Below are 20,834 nucleotides of genomic sequence, written 5' to 3'. Positions count from 1 at the left end.
CCGTGAGGCTGGAAGCTACTGATGGACAAGCAGAAGCTGTTATACCTGTGTGAAGGGCCTGGCATTTGACTGCTGTAAACTCAGTGGATGGATGGTAACTGAGTAGATGGATGAATGGATGTTTGGGTAGATGGAGAGATGAATGGATGAATAAGTAGATAAATGGATGGATGGATGGATGATGGATGAATAGGTAGATAAATGGATGGAAGGATGGATGGAAAGATGAATGGATGATAGGTAGATAAATGGATGGATGGATGGATGGATGATGGATGAATAGGTAGATAAATGGATGGATGGGTGGGTGGATGGAGAGATGAATGGGTGAATAAGTAGATAAATGGATGGATGGATGGATGATGGATGGAAGGATGGATGGATGGGTGAATGGATGGAAAGGTGAATGGATGATAGGTAGATAAATGAATGGATGGATAGAGAGATGAATGGATGAATAAGGAGATAACTGGGTGGACGGGTGGATAGATGGATGGATGGGTAGATGGATGGATGGAAAGATGAATGGATGATGGTAGATTAATGGATGGATGGAGGGGTTTTTGGATAGATGGAGAGATGGATCAGTAGATGAATGGATGAATAGCCTGCCCAACGCATAGAGTTTCTCAGGAATTCCTGCATTGCTATCAGTACTGTGTGTTGCCCCATGAAGCTCTCCTTTCACTCCTCACTGTTGAGCCCGTTAGAGGAGGGTACCACATAGCAAGCCCCTTGGGGAGACTCACTCTGTTCTTGGTGGGTCTCCCAGATCTGACTGAAAAGTGCAATGCCTGGCCCTCTCCCCCACCCGTTCATGGCTGTGCAGCTCTTTTTATAGACCGGTTGCCGTCTGTGTCTCCTCAGTGGATCTGGAGGGTCACTGTGGGAGCCCACTTGACAGATGTGAAGATTGAGGTTGGGAGGGGGAGGCATAGCTGATCCTGGGCTCTCACGGCTGGCCGTGAGACCACAGACATGGCCGAGGTCGTGTTTGAACTGGTGGATCTGAATCCAGCACCTGTGCCGTCTCTCTCCCAACCTAGAAGCCCGTCTCCCAAACCCCATTCTGAGGGATGGACACGCCCCCCGCCAAGACCACTCAGGCACAAGTGTGGCGGCCTGGACATTCCAGCTACTGCAGCCGAGGGGGCTGTGGGTCAGCTTCAGGGCTGTATCTGACTCTGCCGTGGAAGGCGGCCCAGGCAGGGTCACCCTCCAATGGCTGGGCGCGAATTACAAACCCACTTCTTCACCTTTCAGAGCCCTTCAACCCCCTTTGAACCTGCCGTGAGGTTCAAAGGCCCACTGCCAGCAGCTGAAGCTTGGTCACCCAGCGCCTGTCCTGCCTTGCCCATCGGAGGCAGAGTGGGATCACAGGGCCAGGGCTCAGGGGCCAGCAATGAGTCCTCGGTCTGCTGGCTTCATTCAGGCAGGGAGTGGACCGAGCTAAGCAAAGTGGCTCAGAGCCCAAGGTCAGCCAGCTGCCTCTCCCTTATATGAGCTCTGGGAAGGCAGGCATGACCAGCTGGCCAGATCCTAAAGAGTCTTTATTCCCTCAATCTTTTCAGCACTGTTTATTGAACATCTCTGACACTCTTCTCAATACCTACTTCTGGTGGGGAAGACAGTAAGACCAGTGCCACAGGTCCTGCAACCAGAGCCTTACAGCTACTTTTGATGGTCTTTTATCATTTATCCACTTGTTTTTCAGCTAAGACAGCAAAAGAAATGATTTATTGTACACGTGTTACATTCAGCCACAACTGAGAATCAAACAAGTCCAGAGTGTCACAGGTCCAGGGCAAAGGACCAACAGGGACCGTGTTGATATGAGCAAGGTGGGTCTCTCAAAGGTGGTTGAAGCGATAAGAATCGCCATAACTGTTCTAGATCCACTGAGATAAGTTTAGACAGGAGGCCTGCTGTCCAATGATTTGTTCCAGGGTCTCCGGTCTCTGGCTTCCCTTGTTTCTGCTCCATGGGGCAACAAGTTGGCTTGGACCTCTGCCTCACCTTTTTTTTTAAGTTTGCTTGTTTTTCTTTTTTTAAGTTGAGACCATTTTTAAAGTCTTTACTGAATTTGTTGCAATGCTGCTCCTATTTAATGTTTCGATCTTTTGGCCACAACGCAGGCGGGATTTCAGCTCTCCAACCAGGGATCGAATCCACAGCCCCTGCACTGGAAGGCGAAGTCCTAACGGCCGGACTGCCCGGGGGCTCCCCCGTCGCCCTTCCTATTTTGTGCTTCAGCCTGTGCTCCTTGTCTCTCCACCTCACTCTCACGGCGGGAGCTTTCTCAGACGGTGCCATCAGGGCCGAGAGCCCGTCGATCCACTTTTAGGCGTACAGTTTCGCAGCGCACGTTCACCAGTGTGTGTCTCCGTCATCACTGTCTGTTTTTGGTACTTTTTCCTCGTCCCAAATCGAGACTCTGTCCTCATGAGCCACGAACTGCCCCTGCCCCTCCCCTCACCCCTGGCCCCCGCCATCCCACCTCCTGTCTCTACGGATTTAACTACACCTGCACGATGTAGGCGGCCTCAGGCAGGAATCGCCCCTCTGTGTCCAGCTTCATTCACTGAGCGTCATGTCCTCCAGGTTCATCCACATCGTGGCCTGAGTCAATGTCCACCTTCTTCAAGGCTGAGGAATATTCCACCGCACAGTTGGGCGGCATTTCACTCATCCATTCATCCATTGAAGGACACGTGGGCTCCTTCTACCTTTTGATAGCTGTGTTTAACCTTGCCGGGCAGAGGGGTGTGGCGAATACCCATCAGAGTCCTGCTCTCTCTCCTTTCGGCCTGTACCCAGACACGGGGCTACTGGACCACGTGTCTATTCTGTGCCTCACTTTTTTTCATTTTTAATTTGTACTTATTTATTTTGGCTGCTCTGGGTCTTAGTTGCCGCATGTGGTATCTAGTTCCCTGATCAAGGATGGAACCCAGGCCCCCTTGCATTGGGAGCTCAGAGTCTTAGCCATTGGGAAGTCCCCTCTTGCCTCCTTTTTCAAGGAACCATCGTCCTGTCTTCCACAGCATCTACCGCGATTCAGGCTCCTGCTCCTGCAGGTGATTTGACTCAAAGCCCCAGGTCCCTCTGACGGCACAGGCCTGCCCCATGCCCTCCAATCTCTCCCCCCGCCCCCCAACTCCTGCCCTGTCCCACCTCAGATGGCATGAACTCTCGGGGGACCTAGTCTCCAGCCTCTGCAGCTCCAGGTCAAAGCAGGGCAGTCTGGGGTGCCAGGGTCACCGGGCTCCACCCTCATCCCCGTTTCCTTTTTGGGGGCTCCTGCCAGCTCCTGCGTCTTCCTGCATGCAGCCCACAGCCCCTCGCCCAGGAGGGCCCTCTGGGGACTTGACATCTCACGAAGGAGGGAAGACAGCAAAGACACAGGACCTGAAGGGGGGTTCAGAGGGCTGGGGCCTCCTGAGTGTGAGGAGGTGGAAGGAGGAATGAAGCCCTGGGCGGGGTGTGGACGGGGATGTCCGCAGGCGTGTCCCCAGGGGTGCCCGGCCAGAGCGTCACTCAGGGCTGACCCATGCCAGCTTCCGTGTCCTGCAAACAGGCCAGTCGGACAAAGAGAGGCCAGGGCGGCCAGTGGCTCTGAGGTGGGTGGGCCTCGATCCCTAGCGACCCCAGGAGGATCCTCCGGCCTCCCAGGGGCCAGGTCAGGGGAGGCCGATGGGAGCAGAGGCAGAACCAACTTCCTCATGCACCTGACTTGGGCCCTGGAGCCCTGGCACCTGAAAGACCCTCCCTCTGCAGGGACCACACCTGGCCGGCCCTCAGCCCCCCTCCAGGTGCGGGGTGCCATGTGCAAGGCACACCTCGGCATCCTTGCCAGCGAGGTGGGCGTGGCTGCGGCTCTGGCCACACAGGTGAGCCCCTCCCCCCACCTCCCAGACCGCTCCGGAGCCTAAGGCCATTTTCCCAAAGTCCGGGGGACACAGCGGTTCTTAGTGACGTGGGGGCAAAGGGTAGATTCCACTGCAAGTACTTCGTCATTGTTCACTTGCTCAGTCGTGTCTGACTCTCTGCAGCCCCGCGGATTATGGCACTAGTCTCTGGCTTCCCTTGTTTCTGCTCCATGGAGAAGCAAGTTTGACTTGGACAGGCTCCCCTGTCCTTCACCGTCTCCCAGAATTTGCTCAAACTCATGTTCATTGAGTCAATGATGCCATCCAACCATCTCATCCCGTGTTGCCCCCTTCTCTTGCTGCCTTCAATCTTTCCCAGCATCAGGGTCTTTTCTGATGAGTTAATTCTTTGCATCAGGTGGCCAAAGTATAGGAGTTTCAGCTTCAGCATCAGTCCTTCTAATGAACACTCAAGGTTGATTTCCTTTAGGATTGACTGGTTTGATCTCCTTGCAGTCCAAGGGATTCTCAAAAATCTTCTCCAGCACCACAGTTCAAAAGCATCAATTCTTCGGCACTCAGCTTTCTTTATGGTCCAACTCTCACATCCATATATGACTACTGGAAAAACCATATCTTTGACTAGATGGACCTTTGCCGACAAAGTGATATCTCTGCTTTTTAATATGCTGTCTAGGTTTGTCATAGCTTTTCTTCCAAGGAGCAAGCATCTTTTAATTTCATTTACTTACTTACTTAGTTCAGTTGCTCAGTCGTGTCCGACTCTTTGCGACCCCATGGACTGCAGCATGCCAGGCTGTGTTTACTGAAGTGTTTTTAAACTGACATGAAATGCTTGTTCCCTTTGGGATCCATTTGCATTGCTCAAAAACCAAAAAGCTGGTTTGGAAGCAGTGTCTGCGGTTCAAAAGCAGAAAGGGGTGGGCACTTTGGAAATCCCGTGGCCCCTCCTTGGCACCCCAAGGCGCCCCCACGGCCCACGTTAGATGAGCCTGGTGTGGGCAGCTCGGTGGACCCTGCAGAGTGACGTCCTCGGAATCCTCCCAGGAGCCCACACTTTCAGCCTGTGGACTTTCTGCGCTTCCCCCTCATTCAACAGAAACAGGGTCCCTCTCCCTTTGGGGACCACCTGAGGGGCAACGCAGCCGGGCCCCTTGCCCCCTGCACGAGCTTGCTCGGGCGGCTATGACAAAGTTCCAGACAGCTGACGGCTATAATGACAGAGACGTGTGTTCTCCCAGTTCTGGGGGCCGGATGTCTAAGGTGTGGGCAGGGCGGGCTGTGTGCATGGGGGGTCTGGTCCAGTTTCTCCCCTCACTCCTGGTGCCGTTCGGTGATGTCTGCAGTACAGAAGCATCACGGTCACCCTCCCCCAGCATCGACCTTGAGCCCAGGTCTGCCCTCGTCATCCCCCTCCTTACAAGGACCCAGTCACCCTGGGGCAGAGTGTGTCCGGCTCCAGACAGCCTCACCCTAACTTGATCACATCTGCAGCGACATGTGGCCACGTTCTGAGGCCCCGGGTGGGCACGGGGCAGGACTTCAACAGATGGGTGTGCGTCCCGTGGAGAAGTGCCATACCTCCATAGCCCGTCAATTACAGAAAACACATGTTCTCTTGTCTAACCTGTTTTCAATATTAACCAAGACTCCCAAACATCTCCCTCCACCATCTTCAGGGCCTGTCTGCTAATGGAGTAGCACTGGGGTGGAGACGAGGCTGCACCCGCCTCATGACATGCAGGGACCCGTTCACCCGCTGGGCCTCAGTTTCCTCATCTGCAAAATGGGAGCGAAGGTAACCCCTGCTCCATCTCACTCCAGATGAATGACAAAACTCAAGGGGATAGCCCAGCATGAACTGATGCCCAGAGAATGTTCCTTCCCGCAGGGGCAGTCGGTCAGGGGGAGACAAGCAAGTCCGCCTTGCTGAGGGGGGCAGTGGCCGGGAGCCGGCTCCTTGTCTTCACGCCCAGCAGCTCTTGGCCGAGACTGCCCCCCGTCGTCGCACACATGTTGGTGCTGAGGCCGCCCCTCGGCACGTTTGGTGCATGTGAGTGACGCCAGCAGGAACAGCACTGAGGTCCTCTAGGGCTCAGGCCACACCCTCAGCCGGCCGAAGCCGGGAGGGCTGCCCTGCCCCTGGCTCGCACCTGGGCCTGCCCCAGGGGACCCGCCCGTCGCTGTTGTTGGAGGAGCAGATGTGGGCAGCGGGCGGGGATGGCGGCGGTCCACCAGCTACAGGCTGTAAGTAGAGTGTGGGCCGCTCAGTCGTGTCGACTCTTTGAGACCCCGTGGACGGTAGTCTACCAGTCTCCTCTGTCCATGGGATTCTCCAGGCAAGAGTAGTGGAGTGGGCTGCCATGCCCTTCTCCAGGGGATCTTCCCGACCCAGGGATCGAACTCAGGTCTCCCGCCTCGCAGGAAGATTCTTTACCATCTGAGCCACCAAGAAGGACTGCAACAAACCATGTCACCTCTCTAGCCTCGATTTCTCAGCAAACGTAGGAACGCCCAAGGCCTTGGTGGCAGGTTGGGGGAACGAAGGAGTTCTGGAATGGCTCTAGGCGGCCTGCAGCCCAGGTGCTCAAAACATTCCACGGAGAAGCACACAGCTTCAAGATGGAGGGAGTCTGGAGAATATCTACACAAAGTCAATCTCTTTCTTTCTCTTTCTCCACACGTGTGCACACCTATGCACAACCAGGAACACACAACCACACACTTACGTAGATTCACTCACACATAAACACAGGAACACACCCACACGTGCTGTGTGCTAAGTCCGTTCCGTCGTGTCCGACCCTGTGCGGCCCGATGGACTGTAGCCTCCAGGTTCCTCTCTCCAGGGGATTCTCCAGGCAAGAACACTGGAGTGGGCTGCCATGCCCTCCTCCAGAGGATCTTCCTGGCCCAAGGATCGAACCTGCGTATACTGCATTGCAGGCAGATTCTTCACCGCTGGGCCACCTGGGAAACACACATACCCCCCCACACACATGCAGACACTCAGGGGAATTCACAAACACACACACACACAGACGCATTAGTCTCTTCTTCCCATCCAAACATCTAGTGGTTTAAAAAAAATAGTAACTTTCAAAACCAGGGAATTGAAATGCGTCTTTAGCCCAGTTTCTCAGAATACAATCTTACATCTTAAGACATCAATTTGGCACAGACTCCACCATCCTCACAAGCAAATTCGTTCAAGTAAAACTTTCAAGTTTGTCCGCAGGCTGCATCCTCATCTATTAAATAACAACGTAGAATAACATTTTGATCACACAGGCTCCACCCCATCGTCCCACAGCGCCTCCAACAGCCGGGACCCCTTGCTCGGGCGGATCCTCCCGGTGTGGGCAAGCGCGCTCCCCGCCTAGGCAAACCTACAAGCCTCCTGTTCACAGCAGCCCCCTCCAAGCCGGGACGGGGCTCCTTGCTGCGATGACGTGATGGCTGTCTGAGAGAAGCAGGAAGGGTTGGGGGTGTGTTCCGTCGGCCTGGGCCGAGCAGCCGGCTGCCAGGTGGGAAGGGCTAGCGCAGGGAAGTCAGGGGTGGAGCCCTGCACGCCCCGGGGTCGGCTCGGACGGCGGGGACTCCAGGCACCGTCGTAGGGTCTGCACCGGGTCCTGGCAGCCTGAGCTCAGAGCCCAGCCGCCGGCCGGGCACACTCACGGCCTCCGCTCCCTCCCCGGGGCGGGGGCTAAGCTCGGCCTCCCCGGTCCCGCGGCCTCTGCCGCCTCCGCCGCCGCTGCCGCGTGGAAGCGGCCCTGCCGGGGGCGGGAGGCCCGGCCTGGCCGCCGCGCTGCCCGGCCGCGCCCAGGAGCACCCGCACCATCTCGTGATCCTTGCGGTCCAGCACGCGGGGCAGGAAGAGCGAGGACTTCTGCGTGCGGCGCGTCTTGAAGCCGCGGCGGGGCCGGCCCTTGCCGTTCACCGACACGTACCACAGTCTCTCGGCGCTGGGCTGGCGCCGGGCCCCGCGGCCGCCGGGCGCCGTGCGGTACAGCCGGGAGGCGTAGGTGTTGTAGCCCAGCTCGTGGATGCGCTCCACGAACTCGCACTCGGCGTTGTAGCTCTCCTGCGGGGCGGACGGGGGCCAGGGTCAGCGCACAGAGCCCCCGGGGACGCAGGCGGGGAGGGGAGCCCTGGGCCCGGGTCTGGGCGGCCTGCGGGGGCTGGGGGGGCGGGGTGGGGGGCGGTGGGTCCCGCCCCCGGGTCTGGACGGACAAACGCAGAATGGAAGGAGCTTTTGTCAGGGTCCCCCGCCGGCTTCTGTGGCGTGTCTCCGGTTGGGGGGCTGGGCAAGGGGCAGGTACGTCTTACGCCAGCCTAGGCTCTCGTCCCAGCTGTAGGTGGACAGACATGCCAAGCCTCTCCCCGCCCCCGCTGTTTCCCTCCCCACACTGTGCCACAGGGCAGGGCTGGGGCACAGGGGAAACTGGCCAGGAGGACTGGCCTTTTCTCCGGGGACTGACCATGAGACGGGAGACCTTCAGGGCCCCTCTCCATCGGCAGAGGGGGGAAGGATGCAGGTGGCCCAGTGGACCGCAGCCCCATTCTCGGGGGTCACAGGCTGTTCAGGGCCAGACCTACGGACGGGGCAGCTTAGGATCCCCGAGGACCTCAGGAAGCAAGATGGGAAGCGCCAGCCATCTATCTCTCTGGTGGCTCGGGAGCCCAGAGGCAAGGCTGGAGCGTGTCAGGGGGAGGGCCTCCCCCATACCCGCAGCCCCTCCTCTCTGCTCTGAAGCCCCTCGGTGGATGCTTGGGGCTCTTTGGGTCTGCATTTGGACGCCACTCCCCCAGATATTACAGAGGGGGAAACTGAGGTCCGGATGGGTGCCAGACCCCAAATCACGGAGAGATCTGATGCCCCTGTGGCCTGTGCCCACCGTGGGGCCCTCTGGGGTGGGTGGGTGGGCTCAGGCAGACCCGCCCCACCCCCTGGCTGGACACACTGCTTCAGCATCTTACACCTGCACACCCCACCCGGCCCCGCTCACAGTAAGTGTCTGCGAAAAACACAGCAGCTAAACCAGCTCTCCTCCCAGGCCCCTCTGTCCTGGAGAAGGACACAGTGCTGTGAACCTCAAGAGCAAGGGGCTCAGGCCCTACGGGAGGGCTTCTTGGGGGCGGAACATTGTTTGCACCTTGAGGGGGCTCCTGGATGGGGCGAGGCTACGGTTAAGGGGCGGAGCCGCACCAGGACGGCAGCTCGTGGTGCCTATCCGGCCCCTGTGGTTCCTCTCCAGAATCTCCTCCCCAGGGGCCCTCCCCAGAGCCACCCCCACCCCGGGCTCCAGCTGCTCAGATTCTACTCCTTGCCATCACCCTCATCCTCGGGGAGGCTGCTCATCCTTCTCAGCTTTGCCAGCTCCTGGCACTGCTCCAGAAAAGTCAGCCAGGGCTGGACAGAGGTGGGGACCAGACAGAGATGCAGGCACCTTCCCAGTGGGGAGGGCGTGTTCCCGTGGGGCCGGAGGGGGCAGGAGGGGGCAGGAGGGCGTGTTCCCATGGGGGCAGGAGGGGGCAGGAGGGGGCAGGAGGGGGCAGGAGGGGGCAGGAGGGCGTGTTCCCGTGGGGGCAGGAGGCAGCAGGAGGGGGCAGGAGGGTGTGTTCCCGTGGGGGCCGGAGGGGGCAGGAGGGGGCAGGAGGGCGTGTTCCCGTGGGGGCAGGAGGGGGTAGGAGGGCGTGTTCCCGTGGGGGCAGGAGGCAGCAGGAGGCAGCAGGAGGGCATGTTCCCGTGAGGGCAGGAGGGGTCGGGGGGGCAGGGAAAGCATGCGGTCGGGGCTGGGAGCAGCAGGGCTTGTTCTGGAGAAGTCAAGGGGTCCAGAGCCTGAGTGGGGACGGGAGCCGTGAAGTGACAGTGGGAGGAGGAGGCAGAAGATGGTCTGGGCTGCTCCACTGTGAGCTGAGCTAAGGAATCTGGGGGATAATCTGGGGGTGATGGGGCGTTCCTGGAGGCCATCATGTGAGTGGGTTTGCAGTTTAGGGAGATCACTGATCAGGCACCTAGCACAGACTGTGACATGTGGTAAGTGCCCAGGACCCTGAGGGATGAAGGAATGAATGCCAGGTGGGTGGAAGGAAAGAGAGTTGGATGGGTGGGTGTTGGTGGATGGATGTGTGCATGGATGGATGGATGGACGGATAGATGAATGGAAGGAGACTAGAGGGAGGGAAGTGGGGTGTGGACTGGAGGATGGAGACCTGGAGGCCAGTAGCTGGGTCCCAAGACTGCTGTGATGGTCCAGCTGGGAGATAACGAGGCCCTGAGTTATACGGGCACAGGGGTTGGGTGGAGGGAGGCAGAAACTGAAGCGAGGGCTTCAGGAAGTATGTTTGAGGACTTGGAGATCGGCTGAACGTGCGGCTGAGAAAGAAGCAGCTGTCTGCCACGACTCCCAGCTGATCTTGGGTTTGAGTGAGTGGCTGGTGGGGTAACAACTATGGCAGGGGAGTCAGGGGAGCTGCTGAATTCAGTTGGGGGTGTGCTGCCCTCTGCCAGGGTGGTCTCTGAGCCATCAGGACATTTGGGGGGAACTACGACTCTGAAGGGAGGTCAGGACTGGATTTGGGGGCTCTCAGGGTGCAAGGGCCGCTGACCCACAGAGCGGATGAGTTAGCCTGGAGGGTGAGAAGCAAGGTGATGGCAAAGACCAGGGACTCAGATAGTCAAGAGGCAGGGCAGTCGGAGCAGCACTCACGGGCAAACTAGGGGCGCCCGGGACGGGGACAAGGGGTGACAGAAGCAGCATCTGAGCTGCCTCACCTTCCAGCTTATCTGCAATGCAGTGAGACCTCCCACGCCAGGAGCTCTGCCAAGTCCCACCCCACCCAGTTAGACCGCTGGGCTACCCGCGTGGGACCAGGAACCTCTCCTCCTCCGTCCCTGAAGCCAGCGCTGCCAGCTCTCAGAGGCGGAAGCCACAGGGAGGCTCTGGCCCACGGGGCACACGTAATTCTGCCCCCCAGGGTCATGGCCTGGGTCTCCCACAGGAGAGATAGCAGCGGCCAGACGCTTCCTCTCCTGATTCCAGCCCTACCTGCCTCCCTGTGTGAACTTGCCCAGCGTGAACAAAGGCCGCCCCTGGTCAGTAAGACCTGCACAAGCTCCGCAGGCCAGCGAGGCCTCCCCTCGCCATCAGGGATGGGAGTGCCTGTGGGGGGTCCAAGCCCATTTCAGGAACAGAAAGTCAGTTTTGCTCACTCCGCACCAAGGGGGAGGGCTGGAGGGGTCTGGAAAGCCACCATCCTCCTCAAGAAAGAGTCAGACCAGACCCTGGGCTAAGGGCATGTGTTTATAAACCGCACTTGGTGTTTACAGACCCTAGAAGCACGTATAAAGGAGGCTGGGCACCCAAGGGTCCCTCTTCCCAGACACAGACCCCCCTGGGTCACAGAGAGCAAATGGGTATCTTCCTACTTCTGCATTTCCTTTAGCCAAACCGTGAAAAATCTGTGATGGAAAAAACCGCTTAAAGGAGGACTTCCCTGCAGTTCTCGACGGTGCTTTGCCTGACTTCAGACAGGCGGGGAAATGTCTGTGTTTCCCCTGCAAACGCAACCGAACGGAGGAAACGGTCCTCGCCTGCGTCGTCTAGGTGACGGGTGGTGGGTGGGAAGCCTCTCACTGCCCAGGGAGCATCAGCTGAATTGCATGTAATGACTAGTTGGAGCTAGGAAACTTCCTAGTACATGTATTTTACTCCATGTATGACCCGCCCCTGGGGGATGGACACCACCAACGCCCACAGTCACGAGACCCCTTGTTCTGTAGAGACCCAGATGGTACAAAGGCTGGGCTCCAAACCTATGTGCCTGGGACATAGGCCCCGTCTCCCTTCCTCTTGGTTCCCTCCTACCGACTCACAGCTCTTGCCTTTCCGTCCTCTTCCTCACTCCACCCCCAGGAGAGCTCTGTCTGGGTGAGCCCACAGAAGACCTTTTGCCTCCTGGACACCCTTGCTTCATCCCCAGGCTCACTAGGGTCCGTTTATCTTGGTAGAAACTTGGGGCACAACCTCTCCTCTCCTCTCAGCTACCTTGAAGGTGACCACAGAATGCCTGGGGAAGCGTTCTCTCACCGCACAGCACTGGAGAACATAAGATATCTCTACCCCGTCAGCTGGCAGCCGCCTCTAAGCAGACTCGGGCAGAAGAGTGCCGGGCAGGGAGCCGTGGGACCTGGGGTGCTGATCCCGGCATGTCCCCAGACAGAGCATTACGCTGCCCGTGTCCCTGTATGTCCTCTGATGTGATGTCCAGGGGAGCCAGCTGCTCCATTTGTGCCCCGCCCCCAACACGAGCCCCTGGACTCACCGAAGCGTAGAGCCGTCCCCTCTTGTTCATGGCCAGGTACCGCCCGGAGAAGAGCCCCTTGATGGCCACAACGCCCACCTCCACCGCCGTTATCTCCAGGATGCCTGTGAGGGGTCGGACAGCCCGTCACTCCCTCTGCTTCCCACAGAGCCCGGCAGGGAGGGCTGAACACCCCGATTCCCTGCGCCAGCTCGGGGAGGGGATGGGGGTGCTGAGGACAACCCGCACTGAAAGGGGGTGACTTTGGACGTTCGGGAGAGGGAGAAACCCCTGGGTGGGAGGTGCCGCACGGGGAACACCAGGGGAGGCGTCTGCAAGAAGGCAGACCCGGGAGGGAAGGAAACCAGTACTTCCCCGCGCTGGACGGGAGCCCCCTGGAGCCTCTCCAGCACTTGTGAGCTAGTTTCATGATGGGCTGGCCAGACGCGCCAGCTGAGACTGCGGGCCAGAGGGACTTGCCCAAGATGGCACACAGGTATCTGAACTGGGATTCAAACCTCTTGAACATGGCTGTGTCTGAGCCCACTGGAGTGCCCCGGGGGACTGGGAGGGGGAGCTGGGCCCTTGGCAAGGAGAATTGATAACGGGATCTACCAGTGAACTGAGGCTGCCACCCAAACCCACTGGAAGGGGACGTGGGTGGGAGATAATTGTCTCGAGCCTGTAGGGTGTTGGCAGGGAGCTCACAAAGGGAAGCCACCTGCATTCACCCACTCCCCACCCAAAGGAAGAAAGTTTAAATCTCCCCTAACGCCTTCCGTTAGGACTGAGGGCACTTTTTTTCCCACTGGGGAGCCTGCAACAAAGCCCCACGTGGGGCCACGGTGTCCCTGGGGTAACAGCTGGTGCCCTCTCCAGGGGGTGCCTCTCCCTCTCTCAGCGTCCGGCCCCTGGCACATGTCAGTGATCACAGGGCCAGGCCGCTGGCCGCCAGAGCCTTGCCCGGAGCGTGCGGGGTCCCAGGGGGCACAGGATGCCGGCCTCTGGGCTCTCTGGGGCGCAGGCTGGGCGGATTCCCCCCGCCCCGCCCCGTCGCGCCAGCCAAAGCACCCGCGTCTGGATGTGGGACCAGCTCGGCTCTGGGCTGCCCGCCTTGGTGCCTCAAGAGTTTGGATGCTCTGCGACTCCCGGGAGTGGGAGGGGAGACTGGATTTGGACAGAACCGAAGAATCGCTACCAGGCGGGCGCAAGGGCTTTCGCAGTCCTGTCCCGCGCGCAGTGGACGCCCTGGTAACATTTGGCTTCCACCGCGCGGCTCCGGAGGCGTCTTCCGAAGATGCCTTCACCGGACCGCGGCTTTCCTGGAGGAAGCAGAGTTTTCCGGCCGCCTCTGGAATACACCGCGCCCTTTCCTGCGCCCGGGTCGGGGAGGAGGAGCAGATCGCGGGGCGCAGCGGAGGACCCCGATTCTCTGGCCACACACCCCGCCCACTGAGCTCTTGCCCGGCCCCGAGCTTGGGTCTCAAGCTCCTCACCGAGCGGAGCCGCGTCGAGTCCCCACGGCCCTGCGCTCCTCCTCGAGAAAGGACGCCGCACGAGCCCGGGTCCCCGTGGCCGGAGGAGCCAAACCTTGGGACCTGGCGGGACTCCGGTTCAAGCGCAGTCCGGGTGCGGGTTCTGGCTGCGGGGCGGGCTGACAGTGTGCCCGCGCCCCCAGCACCAGGTGGACGTCCCTGCGTGCTCCTGAGCCGCATCCCGTGGCCCCCCACCCGGCGACCCGGGAGCTCATCCCGCCGGTCGCTCTGCGGCCGAGGGCAGAGGCGAGAGGGCTGGGCATCCCGGTCTGGGGACAGGATTCTCTATCCTTGCGGTCGCCTGCCGGGAGTCCCAGGAGCCCCGCTCTGCCCGGCGAGCTTTTTCCGCGCGGAGGCTGCGCGCCGGGCGGCCCCCTGGGCGGCCGCGAGCCGGGAGGGCGGACGGGATGGCGGAGCGCCCCGAGATCGGCAAGAGGAGAAGGGGTCGAAATAATAAAGAGGACGATAAATGCCTTGTCCAGGGCCTTTTCTCCGAAAAACTCAAAGGGCTCAGATTTGTCAGGACCACCAAACCCAACCTAGCGGGGAGCCCCCGGACGGTCTTCCTCACACCTCCTCGGACCAGCGGGCGGCGGGGCGCGGGGGGCAGCGACCAGCCTGGGCCTCTTCGGACGTGACCCGCTCCCCCCCCCAACCACCCCAGCTCCCCTCTCTTCAGCTCCCAGACGTTGGGGGAGCCCAGGGGACCTCGGCGGTCTCCCTCTGGCCGCAGCGGTGGTCCGCGTCCCCGGGCGGGCACCCTCGCCTCGCCAGCCCCCGCGTGGGCACCGCTCCTTCCGGGGGTGCCGGACACTCACTGTAGGCGCTGTTCTCTAGGCTGCCGTTGACGCGGCCGCTCGGATGCAGCTGGAGGTGGTATTTGGTGGCGCAGTAGAGCTTGCGGCGCCTGGGCGCCCCGCCAAGGTGCTCGTAGACGCCGCCGCGGCCGCCCGCATCCCGCCGCGGCCGCGCCCCGGGGCCCGCGGCCGGCCAGCCGGGCTCCAGCAGGCTGAGCAGCAGCAGCCAGATCAGGTCCATCGTGGCATCGCGCCCGCCCCGCGGCGGCGGCTGCAGGCGAGCGCGGCGCCCATGGAAGGACAGCGAGCCGAGCCGAGGCGAGGCGCTCGGAGCCCGCTCCGGCGCCTGGCGGTGCCGACTCCGGCTCCGCGGAGCGGGGGAGGGGAGGGGAGGGGAGGGGAGCGGTGGGTGCGAGGGAGGGAGAGGGAGACACACAGAGAGAGATCCTTTAATTTTCACCCCGAAACGGGTGAGATTTCCGTTGCTGCGCAAAGAGCTGAAAGAAAAGACGGTTCGGCAACAAAAGGCCGATGCGGTCCCCAAGCGGAGGCGCGGGAGGCGCGCGAGGGGCGGGAGGCCGGGCGGGGTGGAGAGCCGGGGCAGGGCGCGGCGTCCGGGTCGGGCGCCCCCCGCGCTCGCTCGCCCCCCGCGTGCCGCCGTCGAGCCGTGGCTCTGCTCCGCCGCGCGCCCCGAGCCCGTGCGCCCTCCCGGTTCTGAAAGGTCCCTTCCCCGCCCCCTCCCCCGCCCCTCCCCCAGACCAATTATGCCTCCGAAAATTATAGACCGAGGCCTCGAGGCGGCCGCCCCAGGCCCTGTCGCCCCCTCCCGCCCCCCGTCAATCCCCTGGCACAATGGGAACGCCGCCGATGACTGATGTCCGCGAATACAACTCGCGGGGCAGTCGCGCTGACAAACGCCCATTAAAGGCAGCGCATAATGAAGGGGGCCCGCGGAGCACCGCGGAGGGGCGGGCCCTGCGCGCCGGCGCGGGCGCGCGTGGGGGACCCCGAGGTTCTGACTGCGCCCAGGGCTGCCCACTGGAGCCTGGACGCTGCCCTCGGCGGCCCGAGGCTTGAAGGTGCTTTATCCCCTCGCGCCATCCCAAGTACCCGGCACATCGCGGGAAGGATGAGGGTGGCGTTTGGAGCGTCCAGTCTCAGGAGCGCGCCAGAGAAGGGGTTGGGGCTGTAGGAGGACGACAGTAGAGCCAGAGAAAGGGGCACAGAGACAGACAGCCCTGGAGAGCAAGAGAGACAGACGCAGCTCAGACAACAGGACAGAAAAGAGAGAGACCCAGAGACAGAGATGGTGGCCCGGAGAGCTCGGGACCGATGCCTTGAGAAAAGCGTGGGGAGCCTGCTAGTCACCGAGAAGGGAGATGAGCGGAAACTGGCAAAGGTGGGTGGGCATCCCCGCCCGGTGGGCTGGGAGCAGCCGTGTAGATGCCCCCTGCACCTCGAGGGGGCCCCTCCCCTCGGGATCCCAGTGAAGAGGGGCTGAGGATGGAGTGCTGGGAAAAGCCACATTCTCACCGCCTCTCTTGCTCCCCTACCCACCCATCCACCCACTCTGTGCTCCTGTAGCCCCCTGCCCAGCATCTGATACTGACACCCAGGCTCAAGCAAGGGTACCTGGAAGGCATGAGGGCTCCCTGTAGGGTCCAATAGTCTATGCTCCAAGGTCAGTGGCGTGGGGATGAGCCCAGTGGGGATGAGTCCCCCGTCCCTTCTACCTGCCTCGGAATCTGGAACCTTGGTCCTTCCTTGGGGGAAGGGGTGTGTGGGGGGCACCAGGGGCTCTCTTGAGCTGCGAGAGCTAGTACATCCCATTGGGATACAGCTCAGTACCCTGATCTAACACAAGCAGGGCAGCATGTTCTCAGCGAGCCCTCCCCAGCACCCACAGTGCCTAAGTGGCCCTGGGGCATCACTCAGTACCCCAGTCCCAAGAGAAGTGGCTTCTGGCTAGAGTCTGTCTAGTCAGAGCCCCTGAAGTGTTGAAAGAACAGGCCACCAATTGCTAGAGTCCCGTGATGATAGAGCCAGCTTTACACGGGACAGAGGACCGCTGTCAGGCAGCCCCTGAGGATGAAGCCGAGCACAGTCCATTGCGGCTTCACCTACGGAGCTGGCCTAGGGCTATTGGTCACTTGAACTTCCAACGAGAACTCAGGAGAGACATAGCAAGGGTTGTAGGTGCCCTGCACCCATCCCAGTCTGCCTGCACCCTAGAACTGGTGGTGGTGGGGATCACTGCCACAGAACAGGGGTCCAAGAGTGCTGAGAGGTCAGGAGGTTCTGCCGGTTTTATTCATTGTACCTGCAGCTTCTAGCCTGTGCTGGGCACAGAGTAGCCCCTCAGAAACTACTCCACGGATAAATGAATGAATAGCTCAGCTACTTCCTAGTCCTGTGACCTTGGCGGTGTAGCACCATCCCTCTGAGGTGCTGGCTCCTTGTGTATGTTTTTGTCGTTCAGTGGCTAAGTCATGTCCAATTCTTTGCAACCCCATGGACCGCTGCACACCAGGCTGCCCTGTTCTTCACTGTCTCCTGGAGCTCGCTCAAACTCATGTCCATTGAGTCGGTGATGCCATCCAACCATCTCATCCTTTGTTGCCTCTTTCTCCTCTTGCGCTCAATCTTTCCCAGCTTCAGGGGCTTTTCCAATGAGTCTGCTCTTTGTGTGAGGTGGCCAAAGTATTGGAGCTTCAGCTTCAGCATCAGTCCTTTCAGTGAGTCTTCAGGGTTAATTTCCTTTAGGAAAATGCCTCAAATATAGTGAGAGAAACTCATTGAAGGTACCTTTGCAAAGGTTCCACCACCGTATCAGTGCAGAGGCCGACCTTATCACTAAGGGACCACAGTTTATTATGCAAACTGGGCGCTGTGAACTGTTAGGCCAGGACAGCAGGCCCACACGCCCCAGGTTCCTTCCAGCAGACCTGACTCCCCGTGGGCATTCTTGTTAGGGGGACTTCTCTCAGGCAGCTAAGCTCCCTGGTCCTGGCAGTAACCTCTGGGCTGAAGTCAGAAGGACTATCTAAAAGCCAAAATTGCCATCTTCCCCACACCAGGCTCTGGAACAGCCCCTTCCTATGCTGGTGTTTGGGGGCCTCGCCGACCATCCTGCACCCCAGCCCACCACCCACAGCCTCTCCCTCTCTGCCCCGACTTTTGCTTTCCTACCCACTGAGACTTCTGGTCATCAAAGTCTCCCTGATCCCCGTCTTTCCTGTCCCCAAGGCTCTCACAGATCTGGGCTTAGCTCTGAATGTTGCTGGGCTGCAAGGCCCTCGGATGCCAGGGCATAACCAAGGAGGGGTGCCCGATTTCCTGAAAGCTTCCTGGCAGGCACAGAGGCATGCTGGGCCAGGTCGGGGCACCCACACAACCCACCCCACGGCGACCTCCCCCTCAATACGGAACCAGGTGGGGGGTGTGTAATTCGGTAATAGCGAGCCTGTTAATTGCTACCAAATGGTCACTGCTGCCATTTGACTAATTGGTCTCCTCCAACCCCAGCCTGGACACCCCCAGGCCTGGCCCCAGCTGGCCTCCTACCACCAGTTCTGGGACTTCTGCTGTGGGTGTCCTCACCCCCAGATCCCTTCCCAATCCTATCTGGTATCTGGGTGACCACCCTGACCTCACTTAGGTCCAGGCCTCACACCTCCAGCCGCTTCCACTGGAGAGGGAGCCGGGGAGGGGGGATGGAGAACAGTGTTCTGTGATGTGGTCCCAGCCTGCCCACCGGGGTGACTATCAGATGTGGTGCTGGCTTCAGGCCCCAGACTCGCTCTAATTACCCCCTGTCCCCAAGAGCAGCAGGAGAGAGGCCTGGCCCACAGAGGGCCAGCTCAGAGCCAGGGTAGCCCTGCACGGCCCCGCCTTAGAGATGAGAAATGGAGGCTCAGAGACAGGCAAAGACTGGCTGAAGTCAAGAACCTTCTCATCATCTCAAAACCTTTAGCTGGGAAGTGAAGCGAAGGGTCTGGTGCCTCCATCTGGCCCTTCGACCCCCCAGATAGGCCGAGGGTCCAGGGCTGAGCAAAGGAGTCTTTATTCTCTGGCCCCAACTTTGCTTCCAGCAAAATCAGAAGATAAGGAGCAACAGGGATAGTCCTTGAGGGCAGACTCTCCAAGCCCAGCCGGGGCCAGTTTTTGCCAATAGATGCCACCTCTGGGTAGACCAGTTGACTGCCTTCCCCGGCCACGACTACCTGACTCATAAGGGTAGAATCTGGTTCCAGTGCCAGGTGAGAGCCCACCCACTGGGGGGCTCTGCTCCCTCTCGAGGGTCTTCCTGGATGCACTCAGCTGGGGGCCCCCTTCTCACCAAATATCCCAGGATCCCTGGGCTGCCGGGGTGGTGGGACCACTGGCACCCGAGGGGGACCTGAACATTGCTTGTGGGCCAGGAGAGTGAGGGCTGCCGGGCACGGAGGGGGCGCGCTCTCCTGTAGGCCAGCAGGGTCTCGGGGTGGGTCAGCCCCAGTGCGGGGTCCTGGGCCAGGCAGCTCACCAGGGAGGGGAAGGACAGACCCAGGAGGGTGACCTGAAGTCTGGGGGCCTCAGGAATACTATCGCCATCCAAACCAAGTGTTTCAAATTATTCATTTATTTTTAACTTTAAAGAGCTTCAGTGAGATGGAATCCACATATCCTAGAGCTCACCCTTTAAATTGTACGGTTCAGTAGTTTGTAACACCCTGGGGTTGTGCGGTCAGCACCACAGTTGATTTTAGAACCTTCTCATTGTCTCAGAAGAAACCTCAAACCTTTAGCTGTCGTTCACTTCTTCCTCCCTCCCCCACTCAGCCCCAGGCAACACAGATCCACTCTACGTTTCCATGGATTTCCCTATTCTGGATAGTTCATGTGAATGGAGTCATGCCATATCTGTCTCCCTGTGTCTGCTTTCTTTCACTTGGGATAATGTTTCGATGTTCATCTACGTGGTAGCGAGCATCAGTGCTTTGTTCATTTTCAGGGCCGAGTAATATTCCCTTGTGTGGGTGGACCACGCTTCGTTCATCTGATCAGCTGTTGGTGGACCTTCAGCTTGTTTCCTGGCTATTATGAGGCTCCAAGCTGAGCCTGAAAGGAGGAGGAAGAGGAATTCTTTCGGGATTGAGGGGGAGAGGGGAGACACACCCCGTGACCTGCCCCTACTCCCTCCCCTCCAGACGGAGGGCAGCCTCCGGCCCCTGGCCCCCCTCGGTGCCCGGTGTGGGGCCACATGCGGAACAGCTGGAGCTGCCAGGAGCCTCCAGAGACGGCGGCCTGGCCAGACCTCTGCGTGCCTCAGTCTCCCCTCTGCGACAAGAAAGACTGTCCTTCCTCCTGAATGTGCTGGGTGCGAGGACTCAGTGAGGGAGAACCACATCACAGCCCCTGCAGGCCATCAACTCACCCATGGGGACCGTGACCCCCATCGAGAGCTGGTGCTTCTGAAGCAAGTCTTGAAAGATGACCTCACAGCCCAGGCCACCATCACAAAGTCCCACAGCCTGGGCGACTCAAACAATTGACATTCGCTGTCTCCAGTCCCGCAGGCTGGACTCCCAGACCCAGGTGTGGGCGGGGCTGGTCCTCCGGAGGCCCCTCTCCTGGGCGTGCAGACGGCCGTCTCCTCCCCGTGTTCTCACAGGGTCGTCCCTCTGAGTGTGTCTGTGTCCTGACCGCCTCTTCTTATCAGGACCCCAGTCCTGTGGGATTAAAGTCCACTCTAGTGACCGCATTTTACCTAAATTACCTCTTTAAAGATCGTATCTCCAAATACATTCATGTTCTGAGCAATTAGGGGTTAACGACTTGAACATATGAATTTAGGGAGATGCAATTCAGACTATGGTAAGTGCTAACAGTGAGGTGTGCCCCCAAGGCCTGTGGACTGGGGTGGGGAGATGCAGTCAGGGGCTTGGGCTGAGATTCACATGCTCCTCTATCGGTCTGGCGGAGCCTGGTAAGAGCTATGGAAGCAAACCCATGCCCGTGTTACTTCTGCTCCCCACCCCATCCAGGTCTTTACACACGCTGGTCCTTCCCCCACTGGGTACCCATTAGCCTTTTCCTTCTAGAAACTTCTGCGGTTCCTGCAGGCAGCTCCCAGCTCCCCAGGCACAGTGAGTCTCTCCTCTCGCCATGTGCCATCCTGATTCCAAGGCCCCTCGAGGTCAGTTTCCCACTGCTTCCTGCTCAGACCTACTGTCTCGGAGGGTGGGCAGGCCTTGTCTGTCTCTGTGCCCTGCCGTCCAGTGTCCTGCGGCCAGGATGATTGAGATGGCGACCTGGAGGTGTGG

At 59.7% G+C, this 20,834-nt stretch overlaps 1 protein-coding gene across 1 annotated transcript; it reads right to left on the bottom strand.

Annotated features, from left to right (window-relative positions):
* Positions 1-7,005: 7,005 nt before the first annotated feature.
* FGF3 (fibroblast growth factor 3) lies at positions 7,006-15,242 on the bottom strand. Its single transcript, XM_043452341.1, has 3 exons — positions 14,551-15,242; positions 12,219-12,322; positions 7,006-7,974 (listed from the first exon to the last, which is right to left on the bottom strand). Exons 1-3 carry the CDS (start codon positions 14,768-14,770, stop codon positions 7,597-7,599), a joined length of 702 nt encoding a protein of 233 aa, XP_043308276.1. The 5' UTR covers positions 14,771-15,242; the 3' UTR covers positions 7,006-7,596.
* Between the last annotated feature and the right edge of the window lie 5,592 nt (positions 15,243-20,834).

Source organism: Cervus canadensis, chromosome 29 (genome assembly GCF_019320065.1).
Source record: "Cervus canadensis isolate Bull #8, Minnesota chromosome 29, ASM1932006v1, whole genome shotgun sequence".
NCBI lineage: Eukaryota > Metazoa > Chordata > Mammalia > Artiodactyla > Cervidae > Cervus > Cervus canadensis.
The sequence above is the reverse complement of the archived record's forward strand: the minus strand, read 5'-3'. Positions and strand labels throughout refer to the sequence as shown.